Genomic DNA, 21,522 nt, shown 5'->3' with positions numbered 1-21,522 from the left:
ATTAAAATGCAAATCAATTTATAATTTTTTCTAAAATGCGTTGTTATTCTGTCTCTCACTGTTCAAATAAGCCTACCATTAAAATTATTGACTGATCATTCCTTTGTCAGTGAGCAAACATATAAAACAATATAAATTCAGCAAGGGGATCAAATATTTTTTTCTCACTGTAAGCACAGTACACATAATGCAAAATAAAATGCAACTGAAAAATCAGTGTCAGTGTGGTTTACTGTGCTATATCTGAACTACACTAGTTATGTAGTGACATTCAGACTGGTTTGATGTCTAAGGCCATCAGCACCCTCCCAGCACTTTCAGCAAAACAATGAAGAAATAAACTTCTAAAACTGACCTCGTCTTCTGGACTCCTTCTTGACAGTGAGTTTGACATCTGCTTGAAGTTCTGCCTCTGTTGACATCCTCCCGTGTCTCTGTTCCTCTCAGTAGCATGTGGATGCTTATCCTGTAGGATCCTCTAGTCTTCTGAGGCTAATTCACAATGCGGCCATATTGCCCCAGTCATCTGAGACTTACATCCAGTACTCAAACAGAATAAACTGGTCCAGTTAGTGAGATCGTCTGTGTTTGTTCTTTATATTCCCGTATTGAAGTTTAACAGTGTTCCTCTGATAGTTTCGCAGCTGATTCAGTGGCATTATTTTCGATCTGCATCCAAAGCACTCGGCTGAGACACTGTGGAGAGAGACAGAAATAAAAGAGGTGTTTATCAAAGACAGTACAGATGCTGCTGTTACACATGTACTGAAATTAAAGTCTTTTCCCAGTCAACTTATGAAAGGCTAAGGACCTACTTTTTAATAAATAGTTTTCCTTTAAAGAAATCTAACAACTCTGACCAATAAAAGGAAGAGCATTGCTTACTCTTCAAAGACTTGAGCGCTTCTGCTGGTGAAGTCATGCATCATTAATAAACAAGTGTTCATTTGAAAGAACCGATTGATGAGGTTAGAAAAGACACTGTTAGTGATCAGACTCCTAAAAACGCAGCAGATCAGAACACGTGTAATCAAATAAAACCAAAAGGCCTGCACTGTCACTCTGAAAAAATGTGGTTTTATTGTGACCATGCCTGTGTCTGACAAAAGACTGATTTAATGTGATGAATGACTGCTCTTTAAACCGCTGTTTAACTAGGTCACCGCACCGCTCAATCTGCTGCTCAAGCACTGCCTCTCATCTGGGTCAGAGCTGACAAGCATTGCTATTGGTCTCTAAACTACCAAAGAAACACTTCAAATGTGCCTGCTACATTTTTCATTAGGACAATATTTACAGGATTGTAATCTGCTTTCCGACTCTCAAGTGGGTTCAGGTTTTGTTATTGTTTCATCTTGAATGTCATGTGCTTTTATTTTGATATTTTCTTTTTTAATCTTCATCAGTTTATTGTCTTCTCCTGTCTTGATTGTCTCCTGTTGTAGCATTAATTTCCCTTATATTTAAAACCAACATGTGCCCTTTATCACTCACTGCTCATCTTTTTATAATATTACGACATTCATTTGGAGTTTCTTGTTTTGATTCTTGATCAATTTTATCTATTTGACGTCTTTGTTTTCTGTCTAGTTTAAGTCAAGTCTTCTGTTTTGTTTTGATTCTGCATGTTTTTTATTGTATACTGCACTTGGGTTTATCAGCTCTCCTGAGTAGAAGCATTAGCCTGAGAGTCTCAAAAACACCAAAAACTGTGCAAATTTAGCCCTGCTCTCTTTTTCCTTTCAGACAAAATCACTGATGTTGTAATGGTTGCAGATTGCACCTCTTTGCATGATTTATTTTGCCGCAAATACATGTTTTTAACCTTTCAAAATAATAATAATAATAATAATAATAATAAAGATAAGTCAGCAGCATCAGACCAGCTGCATAAATGAGCAATTAAAGACGTATTTAAGATTTTAAGCAAAAAAGGCAAAAAAAAACAAAACAAAAACAAATACAGTCACCATTAATAAGATTGAAAGATTTATCACTGTTGACCAGTAGGTGTTGCTGTTATGAGATTGATGTGGTGTATTCTGTGTCAGATGACAAAGGTGCACACAAAGTTTGGTGTCATTATGTCAAAGCTTTACAGAGCTAAAGCCTCAGAGTATTGTTCAACTCGGCATGCCCCTCTTAATCTAAAATAGCAATTTTTGTATCTCCTGACCACTAGGTGGCACTGTGCCAAAACAAAGCAGGCTGACTCACGTCATGCTTCTTATAACACACACCAAGTTTGGTCTCAATACGCCTAACCATTGTGGAGATATAGTCTCACATCCATTTTTGCGTGCTTTACTTAGAATTTGCGCTATTCGAGACCGGTTTGACTAATCAACTTGAATTCCATAAATTTTGCCACCATGATCTGAAGATGATCTGAGCCAATTTTGGGAAAAATCAGACAAACCGTCTAGGACAAGTTAAAAAAAAATGCTAAAGAATTTCCTTTCTGTGACTTACGTTTCAAACGTTATTAGCATAAACATGAGTGAAAGTTTGGACAAGTGGTGGCGCTAGAGAGTTTGAGTTAGAGACTCCAAACTTGCTATGGTTAATGTTGAGACTGTCCTCAGTCAATGTGCCAAATTTCACAACATTCCTGCAAATGGTTCTATAAGTTGCCATTGACTCAAGAGTGGAAAAAGAAGAAGAAGAAAAAGAACGCCAGCAGATACAATAGGTGCTTTGCCCCAAATAAAAATTACACCTTACTAATGTGGCATTGGATGCTTCTGCAGGTAAGTTTTAAGCACTCTGCATTCAACACAAACAACTTCTCATCCTCACAGCCTTGGATTTTCCCACGTCTACCAACCACAATTATATTACACCTACAGTAAACACCCATAACATACAAATAACTTCTTACAAATGCTCACCATAAATCAAAAACAACCCAGCACTGGGTGAAATATGGGCAAAAAAACCTAGTGATTGGGTTGTTTTGACCCAGCAGTTGGGTTAAATGTTTAACCCTACCTTCTGGGTAGTTTTATTTAATATATAAAAATTACTGTATGGCTAATTATTAGTTACTGGATGCATCATCAATAATCAAAAGCTAAACATTTATGAATAAGCTATTTAAAAATGTTTATTATTTAATTTATTCAACTTAATAAATATTAATTTATTGAACATACTAATACATTTTAATTTTCGACTTATTTTGGATTCATTTTAAGTATGAAATGCAGTAATTTTTTTTTTAGCAATATTTGAATATTTAAATCAAAAGGTTTGGTTAAACATGTAAGCCAATTGCTGGGATTGTCCATATTTCACCCAGCATTTAGATTTTTTTAACCTTTTTTTGAGTGTATAGTTGCTAGATATCAAATGAAAATATTGGTGTTACCCTGAAGCAATAGTGTGTTTACCATGCATGAAACCTGAAAAGCTCTAGTTTTGACAAGTGATATACATGCTGATATCTCTGAACACAGCTGACAGGTTGTTGGTGACACATTCTTTGGGAAAACACATCAAAACCCAAAGCACATCGCTTTATCCTAAAATGTTCTTGCTTTTTCACGTTGTTGCATTACAACAAATGTGTTTATTGACAGAAACTGAAAGTGTATCTGACATGACAGAGATTTTTTCACAGACTCATGAGTATGCTTCATTCTTTAAAGTTACTAATGAGAATATTTATAAGAAAAATAAGAATATTACAATTGATTGCAATTGTGTTTTTAGATTTTTGAGTTTTTTATTATATAACTGGCCCTTGCAATGTGAATTGTCCAGATCTAACAATGGGGTGGGTTAACAGATTTTATGTCTTACATATGAACATTACATTTCTATAAGAAAAGCTGATCCCCCAGCATTACTAATCATAAATCAATTCAGTAATTCAATTTTCAGTTTAGTTTTGACATGTCATAATTACATTTTATTAGTAATAACTAGTAAAACATTTAGTCCCAGATATCTTTAATATATTTAACATCATTATCAATCTAATCTTACTATTGTACTTATAACTAGAAAAATCTCAATGATGGATTATATTATATTATATTATATTATACCTCAATAAGGATTTACAATTCATATCCAAATTGCTTGACTATTAAAAACTGTATTTTATTAAAATTCTTATTATTTACATCACATATACCTGCAATTGATACCAGTCATTTTATAAATCATATGCATTAATTTTTGCTGGATTTTTCCGAATCCAGTCTGAAGTAGGAAGTTATTATAGTGACAAAGTGAGAAACCTATTCAGCAAATATATCCAGTGCAATTGGCTTCAATTGTGTTTAGAAGTGTACATTTACAGTACTGTAATTAAACATGTGAAGAGTTAAAACTTTACCTAAAAAATTATGCAGAAATCTAAATTGAAGTAAGAAAAAAAAAATATTAGCTAGTAGTCCATACATAGCAGGCAGGATCATTGCTATTGACAAAATCACAGGCAAAGCTCAAAGTGTTATCAATAATGTATAATTTGTTATGTTACTGTTATTCAGTTAGTGTTTATTGCATCATTTTAGTGTTGTGAATCATCCTGATGGTATTTAGTTTCATGTTTTCTGGACAGGCCACTTACAATAAACTCTGATTAATTAAACTCTGTACCATCTGAATCATCATGGTCGTTTGTGGTTATATGGTTCAGAGTGTGCACTTTGATAAATTCTGTGAAAGTCCTTGTAGTTTCATATCTGATGTCTGTGTTTGGTTTTCTAAAGCATCTTGCCTATTTGCTGATATTATAGAGTCACATGCACTGTTAAAACACAAAAAAAACACAATTTGTTGATTAAACTTAAAATAATGTGCTACTATGCTGTCTTAGATATTTGAGTTGATTCAACATAAAATTTGAAGTTGTCACTTTGTACAGCTTAACATTTTAAGATGACGAAACTTTTTTGAGTTAACTAAACTTAAAAATTTAAGGCAGCCAGGTTACAAATTATTTTAATTTGACTCAACAAATTGTTTTTAAGGTGTATTATTGTCACGTATCTGGTCTTCCCTGTCATCATAAACTCTTGCACCACACTTCATGGACTTCATTCCCCATAAGCCACTGCACTAATCACTGCATTCACCTGGCCCTTGTTTCTCACTGCTCTGATTAGTTCTCACAGCTGCACCTCATCACTCTGACTGCATTTAAGCCACTCACACACACAGCCACCTTGCGAAGTCTTATTGTTCCTATGGTCGTAATTCTAAGCGTTTATCTCTGTGTTGGATTCTCTGTGTATGACTCTGGACTGTGTACCCCGTTATTGATTCCTGCTGCCTGCCATTGCGACCATTGCCTGTCTATTGAACTGTTTCCCGGATTACCTACGTTGTTCCTGTTTTCTGGTGATTATTCTTGCCTGTCGACACTTCTCAATAAAGCCTTGCTAATGGATCCCTACTCTCAGTCGTCCCGTTTGTGACAGAAGACTTCGCCGCACCCGGATCCAGCGGCTTTATTCACCAGCATCTCAACATGGACCCGTTCGACCAACTTCTGCTCCTCCGACAAGAAGATCGCCCCGTCGAGGAATATATTCACCGTTTCAGTGAGTTGTTGTATGGAATACAATTTTTTGATGAGGTTTACTTCAAGGACTTATTCCGTATAGGACTGAATGAACCAATTAAATCAATGCTACCTGGAGGGGAATTCAGCTGTACACTGAAGGACTTTTTTGAATATGCACTGTTGTTATCTGGTTCTCCGTGTATGATGGAACTCACAGAGCCACAGCACAGAATGTCTGCCAGCCTAGAGCCTCAGCACAAGATGTCTGCTAGCCCTGAGCCACAGCACAAGATGTCTGCTAGCCCAGGGCCACAGCATAAGATGTCTGCTTGCTCAGAGCCACAGCGTAAGATATCTACCAGCCTTCCAGAGTCTCCACTGGTTCCGCCCGGCCTTCCAGAGTCTCCACTGGCCCTGCCCGGCCTTCCAGAGTCTTCACTGGCCCTGCCCGGCCTTCCAGAGTCTCCACTGGTCCCGTCCGGCCTTCCAGAGTCTCCACTGGTTATGCCCGACCTTCCAGAGTCTCCACTGGTCCTGCCCGGCCTTCCAGAGTCTCCGCTGGTCCCGCCCGGCCTTCCAGAGTCTCCGCTGGTCCCGCCCGGCCTTCCAGAGTCTCCGCTGGTCCCGCCCGGCCTTCCAGAGTCTCCGCTGGTCCCGCCCGGCCTTCCAGAGTCTCCGCTGGTCCCGCCCGGCCTTCCAGAGTCTCCGCTGGTCCCGCCCGGCCTTCCAGAGTCTCCGCTGGTCCCGCCCGGCCTTCCAGAGTCTCCGCTGGTCCCGCCCGGCCTTCCAGAGTCTCCGCTGGTCCCGCCCGGCCTTCCAGAGTCTCCGCTGGTCCCGCCCGGCCTTCCAGAGTCTCCGCTGGTCCCGCCCGGCCTTCCAGAGTCTCCGCTGGTCCCGCCCGGCCTTCCAGAGTCTCCGCTGGTCCCGCCCGGCCTTCCAGAGTCTCCGCTGGTCCCGCCCGGCCTTCCAGAGTCTCAGCTGGTCCCGCCCGGCCTTCCAGAATCTCCGCTGGTCCCGCCCAGCCTTCCAGAATCTCCGCTGGTCCCGCCCAGCCTTCCAGAGCCTCCGCTGGTTCCATCCAGTCGTCCTGAGGTTCCTGTCTGCCCGGTTCGGGTCACGGAGGCCATGCATGGACTGTGTGGTTTCCCACCCACCCTCCCTGCTGCTCCAGTCCCGCCACCTCTGTCTCCTGACAGTCCCTCTACTCACCCACATCCCACCTTCGGTGCAGAGGACTTGCCGTGGGACTGCCAGTCTCCATCGGTGTCCAGACTGAAGGATCCCTCACCATCACCTCCAGTCTCCGAGTCCTGTGCTCCACCTCGGCCCTCCGACCCTGCGGCTCCACCCCGGCTCTGTGCTCCCTCGTCTCCGTTGTCGGCCATCGGCCCACCAGCTCCTCCGGGCTCCATCGTCTCTCCAGCTCCGCCCTGGTCAGTCGTCGCCCCACCTTCGCCTCTGGACTCTACTCCTCCGGCTGCGCCTCGTCACTCCGTCCTGCCGGCTCTGTGGACCTCCTCCCTCCCGTGGGCACAGCCTCGATCCTCTGTCACTCCGGCTCCGCTGCGTACCTCCGGACCTCCATCTCCGCCGGGGTCGCCAGAGCCTTGGGTTCCGCCTTGGCCCTCCGGATCCTCTGTGTCGCCCAGGACCTTCGACTCTCCGGTTCCGCTTCGGGCTCCACCGGCTCCACCTCCGTCGGTCGGCCCCATGCAGGAGCCAACCCTTCCTCTGCCATGGCTTCTCCCTCCGTCGGCTCCGCCTCAGTTCGTGGTTCCAGTACCCCTACATGGACCTGGCCCTCCATCCCTCCCCCTGTTCCGCCTCCGCTCCACCACCCTCCAGGATGTATTAGGTGGTTAGAGCGTCTGGAAGCCGCTCCTTGGGGAGGGGCTCTGTCACGTATCTGGTCTTCCCTGTCATCATAAACTCTTGCACCACACTTCATGGACTTCATTCCCCATAAGCCACTGCACTAATCACTGCATTCACCTGGCCCTTGTTTCTCACTGCTCTGATTAGTTCTCACAGCTGCACCTCATCACTCTGACTGCATTTAAGCCACTCACACACACAGCCACCTTGCGAAGTCTTATTGTTCCTATGGTCGTAATTCTAAGCGTTTATCTCTGTGTTGGATTCTCTGTGTATGACTCTGGACTGTGTACCCCGTTATTGATTCCTGCTGCCTGCCATTGCGACCATTGCCTGTCTATTGAACTGTTTCCCCGATTACCTACGTTGTTCCTGTTTTCTGGTGATTATTCTTGCCTGTCGACACTTCTCAATAAAGCCTTACTAATGGATCCCTACTCTCAGTCGTCCCGTTTGTGACAGATATACACTTTAAAAAGTGAACAGTTGGATCAACTTAAAAAAAAATACTTCAATTGGTAGCACCTAAACATTTTACGTTCTTTCAACTTAATTCATAATTAATTTATGTAATAACTTAGGTTGAAAGAACTTAAAATGTTTAGGTGTTACCAATTGAAGTATTTTTTTAAGTTGATCCAACTGTTCACTTTTTACAGTGTAAAAAGCAAAAAGGATTTGCCATAAAGCAGACAATGTTCTACTACAAAAACACTTCAAAACTCGTCATCATGAAAACTACATCATGCACTGATCTCACCACTGGACGTAAGTGGAAATGCATTTGAAATATACTAAAAGATAAAATAAATGGCTTTCATGGAAAGCTCCTGAACTCAATTAGTCTCACTTGAATGAACTTTGCTGATTAAAATCATCATATTTCAAGTGATTACGAAGCATGCATTTCTGCATTAACTTGGTGTTATGTAATAATAAAGAGCTTGATATGTAGCGCTTTACTCAATGTTGAAATGCCAGAATCAGTCAGGAAGAGCGATTGTGAGCTAAGGTCATGTGGTGCGCTCCAGTAGTAATGAAATCAAGCCGCTGTGTTTCTACAGCATGCTGTCGTTCCCCTGCGGGATCCTCTGTTCACTGTGCATTATGTCTGTGCTTCTTTTTAACTTTCCTTTGGTGGACAAACTGTGTGAATGAGTAACTCACAATATATGAAACAGACAAACCTACAGCTGTTGTTTAAAAAAAAAGTCTTTTTTTTCTCCACTCATAATTTGTACAACTTTCCTGTCTTCTTAAAAGGCCTGCTTCACAACTCAAAGAAAGTCAGTTCGGACTCGTCCAAACATCACAGAACATCAACATAAAACAGCTTCCATTTGGGAAACTATTACACTACACTGCTAGACAGAGTGTTCCTATGAATGTATCATATTTTCTTCATAATTTGGCCAATTTAATGTTACACTGTAATTCCGGATTGAGAACATGTGCCTTGAAGGCAGCTGCTGCTGCTGGAATCCCCAAATGGCAAATGTTGGACTGGGATTGGGTTTAGAAATCCACTGAGATTAGACAAATTTCTCAGACTAATGAGTCTAAAACAGTGTTTCCCGAACCTGTTCCTGGAGGCATCTACAGTACATGTTCCTGATGTCTCGCTTATTCAGTGTTGTAATGAAAATTTGCTTCCCTTGACAAAAAAGTCAAATTGATGAGGAAAAAAGCTATGCATTTTGAATGTTCACTGTGACGAAAAAGACATTATTAGCATGCAAATAGGCTGTTTATTACTTATAAAGCACATACTAATGACTTATTCTGCATGACCATATTCTATCATATCCATGCTTAATACCTACACTGTAAAAACACTAAAAACACAATTTGTTGAGTCAACTTAAAATAATGTGTTACTAAGCTGCCTTAGATATTTGAGTTGATTCAACTTAAAATTTGAAGTTGTCACTTTGTACAACTTAACATTTTAAGTTGACTAAACTTTTTTGAGTTAACTAGACTTAAAATATTAAGGCAGCAACTATACCTTACTCACTATTAATAAACAGTTTTTTATAGAGTTTTTTGATGGGAAATTAATGTTACTTTCCCAGTCTTATATGTAAAAGTGTAAATAAATTTACTTGAAAAAACAGATTACTTAAAAGTGAATTAACACATGTTACAAAGACAGTCTCCCTGAAGCATGTGATGATGTTAAGTGTCATGCTCAGATGGTGATGCTGTAGGTCTTGACTTGCATCTAAAACTTGTTAAAATGTAATGCATTTTTAAACCATATGGTGACATTAACACTGGTTTTTGTCCAGTGCCTTCATATAGTGATGTTTTTCTCCTCTCTAGGAATTATGCACAGTTGGCTAGCAACATCTGCCATGTACTGTAAGGTAGGATGATCACTTCATCTGTTTTCCCAGACATGTCCTGTTTTTCAAACCTTAAAAATTGTCAACTGGGAATTCTAAATTCCATAAACTTTTATAAATACAGGTTCTTTATTGGCATTGATGGTTCCATGAATATCCTTGAATATCCTTGGTTCTTTATAGCCGAAAAAGATTTTTAAAATGTTCTTCAAAATGGTTCTTTTAGGAACTATTCACTGAAAGGTTTCTCAGAGAACCAAAATGGTTCTACGGAATCACTGAAAAAACACCTTTTGGAACCTTTATTTTTAAGAGTGTAAAATGTTCAGAATTTAGCTCAATAAGGTCATCACACATACATTTTAATGTGTAAAATAAGCATCAGACGTTATAGTAAGACATAAAAAATAAAAAAAATTACTTAAATTAAAAGTTATTCTAATATGTTCGGTAATCAGTAATTGTTGCTAAATGATAACAAAAAATAACAAAAACAGTTGTTGATCATTTACAGAATTACATGTTAATAAATAGACATTTGAAATTGCATTTGGAATACTGTTGCATATATAGATAATTATTCATTATTTAAAAAAAAAATATATATATATATATATATATACTGTATGTATATTATAAAGCAGGATAACATTGATAAACGTTTCTTGAGCAACAAATCATCATGTTAGAATGATTTCTGAAGGATCATGTGACAATGAAGACTGCAGTAATGATGCTGAAAATGCAACTGATTGCAGAAATAAGTTTTGAAATTTTATTACCTTTTAAAATCTACAAAAAGAATGTAAGAATATTCCACAATAGTAATATTTTGACTGAGTTTGATCAAATTCAGTAAAGTTCATAGTCAAATTGCAAACCTTAGGAAGTGAAAAGGTGAGTCTACAAAATAAATACATAAATAGATAAAAAAACAATCAAGCACTAACAAGAATGTTAAACCATTAGAAGAGCAAATATGTGCATGTAGGACAAAATAGTATTATAATGTGTTTTGTGCATTTTCATGGTCTGACAAATAAAACTTTGTCTTAAACTGATTTGTTCAAAAGATCACATTCAGTTTTGACACACTGCACAACTAAAGCTCAGATGCAACTGTCCTGCTTTCAGCAGTATTAGGCAGTGCTGTCTCTACAAATGCTGAATCTATTTGTTTAACTGCTTTAGAAGAAAGTGCTGTATTTACATTAATGTCATGTAGCTTTTCAATAGCCAGCTTGTAAATCACCATGTCTCATTGGAAAATGAATAATGTCTGTTCACTTAGCTGCAGCAAATCACTGTCATAGTCAGCCCCCTTATTCGACTGAAAATAATTGAAATCATTTGTCAAAGTGATATTTAATTAGAATGTGGTCGAAGACCTGGAACAAGCCAAGCATAATCAACACGACATTATTGCTTTATTATTTCATTTCACAAGCATCACTATATCTACTGTAGTATTTGTATACAACATTCTTAAAAATAAAGGAGCTTTAAACGGCTCTTCACAGCAATGCACACAGAAGAACCATTTTTAGTTCCACAAAGAACCATCTCTTTCTTACCTTTTTATAATCTGAAGAAACTTCTTTCGCCACGAAGAACATTTTGTGAAACAGAAAGGTTCTTCAGATGTTAAAGGTTCTTTAGGTTCAAGGTTCAAGGTTCAAGTTTATTATTAGCCCAGAGGGCAATTATTGGTGCAGCATAAAAGTTGTAAACAACAATTCTCTAACATCTTACGAATTTAAAAGCCTTACAGCCATAGGAATAAGAGAGTGTCCATACCGATTGTTTTTATGTTTAGGCATACTATAACGTATGCCCGAAGGAAGCATTTTAAACTCATGGAACAGCGGATGAGTACAATCTGCAAGAATAGCTTTAGCTTTCTGTAAAACAGTCCGCTCAAAGCAGTCTAATAACCCAGTCTGCTTAATACCAATAAGCTTACTACCTTGATTAACAATGGCATTCAATATATTCCGGTGTTTAACATTTACATTTCCGAACCAACAGCATATAGAGAAGCAAAGTACAGATTCAATATAAGATTTATAATACATGGTCATTAGAGTCCTAATAATATTAAATGTAGAAAGCCTCCGAAGACAGTGTGACCGTTGCTGGCCATTTAGACAAAAAGGGTTCTTCTAATCTATGGCATCGTGAAGCACCTTTATTTTTCAGAGTGTAGTTGGACCAATGCACTTTAAAATCTTGTTTAGATGAAGCTCATCTATTTCTGATAAGATCCCAAGCCAACTCCCATTTCCAAAAACCACAGTTTGACAGCATACAAGCCAACATTCACAATCAAGCCACATCCACATCCACAACTAAATCTACCTATAGATATATATTTAAAGGTAAAGTATGTTTTTTTTTTTAACTGAGTTGGCACTTGGCAGCAGGTTTTTACATTATCAATTATTTGCATGAGCATTTAGGTCTTAAACAAAGTGATTGACTGATTTATAAGATGCCAATCAGGAGATCACACATCATCTTAAGTTACCTGACAAAATTATTCATTCAATAAAAAAAAAAAAAAAAAAATGTAAATAAATAAATAAATAAAAAATCAAGGTAAGTGGTTGGAATAGAATCCTCAGGACTGTATTGGTTTTATTGATTTATTAACATAGCCGAATGGGAACTGTACACTCACTGAAAAAAAAAAAGATTTATTGAATTTACAATTTTTTTTTTTTTTTAAGGTAAGTGTTTGCAATCAATTTGTCTTAGCTTCATTTAAATAAACCAATTTAGCTTACTAACTTTAAACTTTTTATTTAAATGCAGCTAAAATAAATTGATTGCAAACCCTTACCTTAAAAAAATTGTAAATTCAATAAATCATTTTTTTTCAGTGAGTGTACAGTTCCCAATCGGCTATATTCACAAATTAATAAAACCAATAGTCCTGAGTAACTTAAGTCATACAGAATGTAATGTTTAGGTTGGCTGAAAAAATAACAAACAATACATTTTGAACGAACAGTTACTTAATACACAACACATCAACATCATCAAACCATTATTCAACCATGAAAAATGACTCGCTTTAAACGGAATCGTAAACCGAACGAGAATGAAGCAAAAATACGTATAACTGAAGTTCACTCAAATAAAAAGCTACATTTTTAAGAGAAAGACGTTCAACTTCATGCATTTTTATTTACAGGCTCCAAACGCTGCGCACCTGTAACAGCAAACACCGCGTTGCAGCTACTCACCTCCTGCCAAACGGCGCGCTTACTTCCAATGCATTGCTTTTTTTATTCCAACCGTTATCGGTGTCCAGCAGCTCTCATGGTCAAATGATGAGTTCAATCCAGTTCAGAGCATCTGCATGCGAAATGCAGGCTGAACAAGTGCCAGCACGTTAAGTTACTCAGTTTCAGCCTCTCCGATCAAAATCCGTCCCCAAAATACTCGATCGCAATGGCGCTAGACAGAAATCAAATGTCTCTTCTCCAGCAGAATAATCAGCTATGAAGAGAAATGAGGCGATGGGGCGGGAGGAGAGAGACCCCCGTGACAAAATAATTCAAATGCACGGAGGATAATGCGGAGATGAGTGAAGGGGGATGGGAGAGGATTAAGTGGAAATGGGGAATCAAAAGCCCACCCCTACATACATACAACACATACCCAAGTCATTTTATTGGTAGAATTATGTATTTTTTTCGTGTGTTGTAATTTTGTGATATAGTTGCACATTGTATAACTGTTAGGATAATGTTTAGTTTGCTGGCTGTCCATCCTAAAATTGGCAGGAGTGATGCAGACAGTGGTCAGTGAAGCATCTTTTGCTCTCCGGCTGGCTTGGCACTGGTTCTGAAAACTGGATCTGATGCCTAATCTTATATGCATACAGTACATTAGTGAGTCATTCACATATATGTTTCTCTATATGTATAGTGTACTCATTATAGTCTGTATTTAAGGTGTCACGGAGTTCACAATGATTGGTCATCATCACGGCTGTAATATTTGCAATGGCTCTTGCAATGTTTGTCTGATCTGGTTTTTCACAGCAGGCACACATGACTGACATGTGGCATCTAACATATAAACACTACGCCTAATCCAAACATTAACAGATGGTGGCAATCCCAGTTGTCTGTTTTGTCTCCAACAGTGATGTCAGTGTGCTAAGCACATGATTTTTTTGTTTTTATTAAATCTATCATTTAAATCTGTTTTTGTTTGTTTGTTTGTTTGTTTTTTTGATCATCATTTTGAAAAAATAAATTTCAAATGCACTCTCAATGACTGCATGAACCAACACAATTTTTTATAACTTGTATAATATTTCTAATTTTATTCTATTTTTCATCTTGATTTTTTTCATACAATCTCAATCTCAATCTCACAAAATATTATGAAATACAGACAATCAATGCCGCAAACAAACCATGCAATGATTGCGATTGATTGTGAATGAAGAAAATTTAGAGAGCAATTTCCATAAATAATTAAATAAAAAGCTGACAAAGTCATATACACCCTTAAAAATAAAGGTGGTTCACGATGCCATAGAAGAACCTTTTTTGTCTAAATGGTTCCATAAAGTACCTTTAACATCTGAAGAACCTTTCTGTTTCACAAAAGGTTCTTTGTGGTGAAAGAAGGTTCTTTAGATTATAAAAACATAAGAAAGAGGTGGCTCTTTGAAGAACCTTTGACTAAATGGTTCTTTGTGGAACCAAAAATGGTTCTTCTATGGCATCGCTGTGCTTTCAAAGCACCTTTATTTTTAGGAGTGTAGCTTGGAAAATCCCACATTGTTCCTGTACATTTATTAAAAGCCCATTGAGGACTATTTCAGGCAATAATCGCATCTTATGAGAAATAAATGAGCAATTTCCTCTTTCTGACAGTTGTGCCACCCATGTGAATAATCAGAGTCTATTCAAGTTCATCTGCACTGTGAAATTGTCATTGATGGATAGGAACTGACCCTTGACTCTGCCTCTTTGCAAATTTTGCTGCTCTTTTGTTCCAATTCAGAGTGGCTGTGTTTTACAAAAACATGGTGTATGGAACATTTTAGCCATATTAACACAAGCTAAATAACCTAGAAAAAAACTTTGCTACTCTTTACTTAATCCCCAGTCCAGCCTCTACTCATTTGAACAATGCCTGAAACTTGGTATTATTTGCACGTCCTTGCCTTTTTAAGATTAATCGCTTGATGGATTCTCCAACTGTAAGGATAAAAAGCTTCTGCTAAATGAATAAATATAAATGTAAATGTAAAGCAGCTTACATTAAGAGGAATTATGAGCCGAGAACCTTACGAGCTCCTGATCATTTTTAAACATGTTCAAGGGATTAACTTGAATTTGTCCATTTAAGTGAACTGAATTTATATGTTTAGTCCTTTAAACTAAACCTAACTCATTTGGATATTTTTAACATATGTGTTAAGAGAAAGACTAGAGTCAGTTATTTAATCTTGCCCAGATAGCATAATATCAGTCTCTGAAATTCTACACGACCATTTGGAGAAAAAACATCCCAATGATTTTACTCACATTTATCATAAGGCATGATTAATATAGGCATTTAATAATATGGCTCATTGCTCTAGTGCGTTTGAAGTAAAACCACCTCACCAGAACAACCATGCGCATAAATTAGAGCATCATCTGCATATAGCTGACATTCTGCATCAGGACAAATAGAAAGTAACAGCGGTCCAAATACAGATCCCTGTGGAACACCCCGTAGTAGTATTAAAAATAGAGGAATTGTGACTATAAACTTTCACATATTGTGTTCTTCTTTTTAAATATGACTCTATCCATTGGTTATAAATGTGAAGTATCAATTTTGTACTGAATGATTTGCAGTAGTTGATGCTGTTGTAGATCATTAAAGCAGTAGGAAGTACATTTGGAACCAAACACTGCTAGAGAAGTTATTATCTTATAGGGCAGCCTTCATATGTCTCCCTCATCTAACACACCTGAGTGAACTCAACAACTCATCAACAGAGACTTGAATTGGTATAAAGGATACATCTAAAATGTGCGGTTGCAAGGCCCCTTTAGGACAGGTTTGGGAAACACTGACCTAGAGTGACATTTCACTTCAAGCCCAGCAGCCTCATCTGACCCTTCTTTGTGGGCAGCAGCAGCTGCACCCAAAACAATCATCTTGGCTCATAGTGCAGTTGTAGTTTTTTGAATTTGGAGGAGTAGTGACTCAATCTGAGAAAAAAGGAACTATAATTTCATTCTACATACACAACCATACTTTTCAATTAATTTGTTATGGATTTCTCAAGTTTTGACTGACTCTGATGGTTAGATCAGATATTAATATATTAGTACAATAACAGCTAAATAAGTGTTTGATATGCAAACTGATATTTCCTGCTGGCACACAAAAGCAACACTAAAGCACCAATTCAAAACTAGCCGATGGTCGGTCATTAGCCAATGTTGGGCCTTCACTGAGTGTCTGTAAGCTCAGTTTTAGAGGTGCGTTCCACACTATTGGCACAAATTAGACCACATCTGTTGCCTTAGTGCTTAGTGCCTTAGTGAATCTACATTTGACCCATCAATGCAAACATGCAAATATTTTCATAATGATATACACTCTTAAAAATAAAGATTCTTCAGGCCATAGAAGAACCTTTTTTTGTCTAAATGGTTCAATAAAGAACCTTAAACATCTGAAGAACCTTTCTGTTTCACAAAAGGTTCTTTGTGGCAAAAGAAGGTTCTTCAGATTATAAAAAAGGTAAGAAAGAGATGGTTCTTTGTGGAACCAAAAATGGTTCTTCTTTTAGAGCACCTTTATAGTCACCTAAATGAAGAAACCGATTCATATTCAAAATAGCAAGGAAGTGCTGCTTTGTTTACTCTGAATATCTGCAGTTCTAGATTCAGTTTCCCATTTTGAATGACAAATTCAGACTACTGCAACCTACTGGTATGGAAAGTTATTTTCTCTCATGCAGGCACAAATTGTATGTGCTAGTTGGCCGTTGGCTGTAGTCTGTGCAGTGTGCAACTTTTTGACCCAGACACAGGTGAAATGAGGCAACAACACAGTCAGCTTTGGTCACCACTAGTTCTTTGATGTTGACTTGATGTCTTACTTTATAATTCAGTGTGATCTCCCTAAGGGCCTCAGGTTATTCTGTCAGCTTCTTATTTAAGAAATTTAAGAAAGATTTACAGCACTCCAAACTTCGTTTTCAGATTTTCCCATATTTTTGAGAGAACTGAATGCAGCATCCACATGCATACTGGTAGACTGCTTCCACATGGTCACATGTCGGATCTGACTCAAGATGACTTACCATACCACCGCTCTGATTTTGAATTAATTTGATCGAACCTCTTCTGAAAAGGACTGGCCTTCAGTCTTTATCGCAGGGTCTTTGGTTTGATCTCTTAGCTCAATCAGTACCTCTCATGCCATTGCTGCTTGATAACTCAGTTGCTCAACATGCTTAACTTCACTCTCCTATACCTTGTCTTAGTACCAGCCTTAGTCCATTTGACCCTGGACCACAAAACCAGCCTTAAAGGGATAGTTCACCCAAAAACGAAAATGTGATGTTTATCTGCTTACCCCCAGGGCATCCAAGATGTAGGTGACTTTGTTTCTTCAGTAGAACACAAACGAAGATTTTTAATGAAAACCGGTGCCGTCTGCCAGCCAAATAATGGCAGTGGATGGGCACCAGACCTTTAAAAGTGAACAAAAACATGCACAGACAAATCCAAATTACACCCTGTGACTTGTGACGATGCATTGATGTCCTTTTACTTTTAAAGGTCTGGTGCCCATCCACTGCCATTATATGGCTGGCAGACTGCACCGGTTTTAGTTAAAAATCTTCGTTTGTGTTCTTCTGAAGACACAAAGTCACCTACATCTTTGCCCTGGGGGTAAGCAGATAAACATCACATTTTCATTTTTGGGGGAACTCTCCCTTTAAGTAACACGGATATATTTGTAGCAATAGCCAAAAATACATTGTATGGGTCAAAATAATTGATTTTTTCTTTTATGCCAAAAATCATTAGGTTATTAGCTAAAGATCATGTAACATGAAGTATTATTTTTTGTACACTTACACTGTAAATATATGAAGACTTAATTTTTGATCAGTAATATGCATTGCCAAGAATGCATATTTAAATGCAACTTTTCTCAATATTTAGATTTTTTTTTTTAACCCTCAGATTCCAGATTTTCAAATAGTTGTATCTTGGCCAAATATTATCCTATTCTAATAAACCATCCATCAATGGAAAACTTATATATTCAGATTTTATATGATGTATAAATCTAAATTTTGAAAAACTGACCCTTGTGATTGGTTTTGTAGTCCAGGGTCACATGTCTTTTCAGGATGGTTCAATCATGCATGCAGAACATTTAGCATCATCAGCCATTTCATTGGCATAGACCCGGCATGGATACCTTTGCTTTTGCCTCTCTTGTTTGCTCCATTATCAGAAGACTATTTACTTCAGTCCTAAAAGGAATGTGAAGAAGCAACAGGATTTGATGCTACATTATTAAATAAAGGAGTCCAGTTATGTACATCCTGTCACTGTTATTGACCTGTCAATCATCTTGTCACAGTTTTCACATTTCTCATTCATGCATCTTCCACATTTCATTTCATTTAACATCCTACCTTATTGGAGAGAAAAGAGGTAACTGTGGGTCTTTCTGTTGAGAAATCTATTTATTGCAAAATGATGAATTCAAAAGTTAATGGCCAAACAAATGTTTATAAAAGTCCACATTGTGGTTGCAGATGAAAAATAACACAAATAACATTAAAGAAATATTTTTAGTTGATTATTTGTAACTCAGACACCTTAATCTAAACCTTTCTATTCAACCGTCAGTAGCGCATATCTGCCACCACACACTTTTATTAGTGTTTGTAATTCTGAACTAAATCCTTTGCCAAAGTACAAAATTAGCCATTATAGTGTACACAGATTGGAAATAGTAGATCATGAGGGGAGTTTTGGAATACTCTTTTTTTTTTTAACATACTATGCTTTGGGACACACTTATTTTAATCTTACATACTATTAGGATGAAAGGGGAAATTATGTTTCTTAAAACCATTTCTTACACTTCACACCTCCCTGTCCATAAACCCTCTCACCTCCTGGCATTGAATGACAAGGGTGTTTATCCTGTGATCCATGTTATGGCTTTTAGTAGTGGATTTGTAAGAGAAACACTAGTAAGCCTCTTTCCTGCCAGTGTTAATGGCAGATTAAAGTGCCAGTTAATGCTGAAATGTCATAGTGAAAGGTTAGGGCACAATTTACATTTTATCAGTGACATACTATGCAAGCAAGTACATGATAGATAATGATATTGCTGGAAAATAGCATGTATTTGGACATGTTGCAGTCTAATGGAACTCGAATGAACTCAATTTCAGTACTGAGTGAGTACATAAAGCCTATAGTAACAATTTATATGAAATATCAGTCAGATTTATGACATTGTATGCTTTCTTCTTTCTTTTAGTTAGCTGCATAGAAAGAAAGAAAGCAATGCATGTTCTGTATTTTTCATTTTATTTTATAATATCTTGCGAAAGTATTCATACCCCTTCATTTTTTTCCACATTTTGTTATGTTGCAGCATTATGTTAAACTACTTTAAATTACTTTTTTTCCCCACATCAATCTACACTCCCTACTCCATAATGGCAAAGCAAAAAATAGGTTTTTAACATTTGTGCAAATTTATTAAAAATAAAAAACTGGAAAGATCCTGTTGTATAAGTATTCATACCCTTTTCTGGGACACTCGAAATTTAGCTCAGGAGCATTCATATTGCTTCTAGATGTTACTACACTTGGAGTGGAGTTAAACTGTGGCCAATTCATTTGAATGAGTATGATTTAGAAAGGTACACACCTCTCAGAAAAGGTCTAACAGCTGAAAATGAATATCAGAGCAAAAACCAAGTCCTGAGGTCAAGATAACTGCCTGTAGAGCTCAGTGACAGACTTGTGTTAAGGCAATGATCTAGAGAAGAGTTCAGAAACAAATCTGCTGCATTGAAGGTTGACAGAAGCATTCTCCATAATGGAAGACGATTGGAAGAACTAGGACTCTAGAAAATGTCTGCCAGCCCCCATCCAAGCTGACAGAGATGGAGAGGTGAAAAGGTGAGGCAAAGAATGGTAGATAATTGCCAAATGCAGATGTGCAAAGATGTGTCACATCAGACTCAAAAAGACTTGAGGCTGTAAATGTTCTTCAACTGTGTACTGAGTTAAGGGTGTGAATACTTATGCAATGTATACTTATTTCAGTGTTTTATTTTTAATAAATTTGTAAAATTGCAAATCTGGTATGTGCTTTGTCATTATTGTGGTGTATGGAGTGTAAGCTGATGTGGGGAAAAACGAATTTAAAGCAGTTTAACATAATGCTGCAACAAAACAAATTGTGAAAAAAATGAACATTTTTGCAAAGCACTGTATATTGTTTATCACAAACTGTATTGAGTAAATCTTCAGAGATTAGTATTTTAAAATACCCATAAAATAATTTTACAGCGGAGATGTAACTGAGTGCATACACCTCAATCATCCATATGAATGAACACCTTTTAATCAGTGATCAGGAAGTTAAGTGTTTGGGAAAAAAATAATCAACCAGGAGCATAAACAAACCAAAAGGGATCCAAAAAGGTCCTGTTCCTTATATGTTGTCCTGGTTGTCATTGTGCACACTGCAAAAAATGCTTTTCTTACGTAGATTTTTTGTCTTGTTTCCAGCCAAAATATCTAAAAAATCGTGAATCAGGAAGGATTTTCTAGACAAGTAAAAATTATTATCTTGTTTTTAGTAAAAACAAGTCAAAATTAAGTGAATTTTTGCTTAAAACAAGCAAAATAATCTGTCAATGGGGTAAGAAAAAAAATCTTATTTCAAGCAGACAACTAGATTATTTTTCTTACCCCACTGACAGATTATTTTGCTTGTTTTAAGCAAAAATTCAACCTAATTTTGACTTGTTTTTACTAAAAACAAGACACAAATTTTTACTTGTCTAGAAAATCCTTCCTGATTCAAGAATTTTTAGATATTTTGGCTGGAAACAAGACAAAAAAATCTAAGTAAGAAAAGCATTTTTTGCAGTGCATGTGACACACAGCAACACTTTGAAGAAGAATTGAGGAAAACAAGGAAGAACCTCACAAGAGTTTCCACAAAAAACATATTTTGTTATTTGGATGCATTTTATTATTAGAAATTAACGGATGCAGGAATTTGTCATCTATTGAACATGTGGAAAGTGTAAAAAAAAAAAAGCACGCATAACACTGCCTCTGAATTGTGTAATCAAAGTTTCTAATGTGGTACATAGTCATGAACCCACTGCATGACGCTCTGACCTACATTCCACAGCCGTGATGATATTCAGAGCAGCTCCGCTTCACCGCATCCAAAACATCCATCAAATCCCAGATGCACCTTCTAATTGAGCTGTGACCCTGGAACCAGTTAATTATCTATTTCACTTAAAATCAACACTTAACAAATACTGAATTAGCATGTCAATTTAATGGAAAAGTCAAATATTACTTGTTTTCGCTTATCGATTCAATGTGTTTACTTTGATGTAGTCTCTTCTGCAAAATAATCACAAACTCCAACATAACAGAAACTCTTTTAAATGTCAAACACTAACAGTCTGTCCCTTCACTAAAACCACATATTAAATAACACCTAATTTCA

General features: G+C 37.4%; 1 protein-coding gene across 1 annotated transcript in view; it reads right to left on the bottom strand.

Moving 5' to 3' along the window:
• LOC141343722 (complement component C8 beta chain-like) overlaps nt 1-13,238 on the bottom strand; it is a 70,862-nt gene extending 57,624 nt beyond the window's left edge. Inside the window, exons 1-2 of the mRNA XM_073848356.1 lie at nt 12,993-13,238; nt 356-696 (exon numbers count right to left, since the gene is read on the bottom strand). Coding sequence (XP_073704457.1) covers nt 356-422 — 67 coding nt within the window. The 5' untranslated portion in view covers nt 423-696; nt 12,993-13,238. The remainder of the gene's footprint in view (nt 1-355; nt 697-12,992) is intronic.
• Between the last annotated feature and the right edge of the window lie 8,284 nt (nt 13,239-21,522).

This window comes from Garra rufa, chromosome 10 (assembly GCF_049309525.1).
Source record: "Garra rufa chromosome 10, GarRuf1.0, whole genome shotgun sequence".
NCBI lineage: Eukaryota > Metazoa > Chordata > Actinopteri > Cypriniformes > Cyprinidae > Garra > Garra rufa.
The sequence above is the reverse complement of the archived record's forward strand: the minus strand, read 5'-3'. Positions and strand labels throughout refer to the sequence as shown.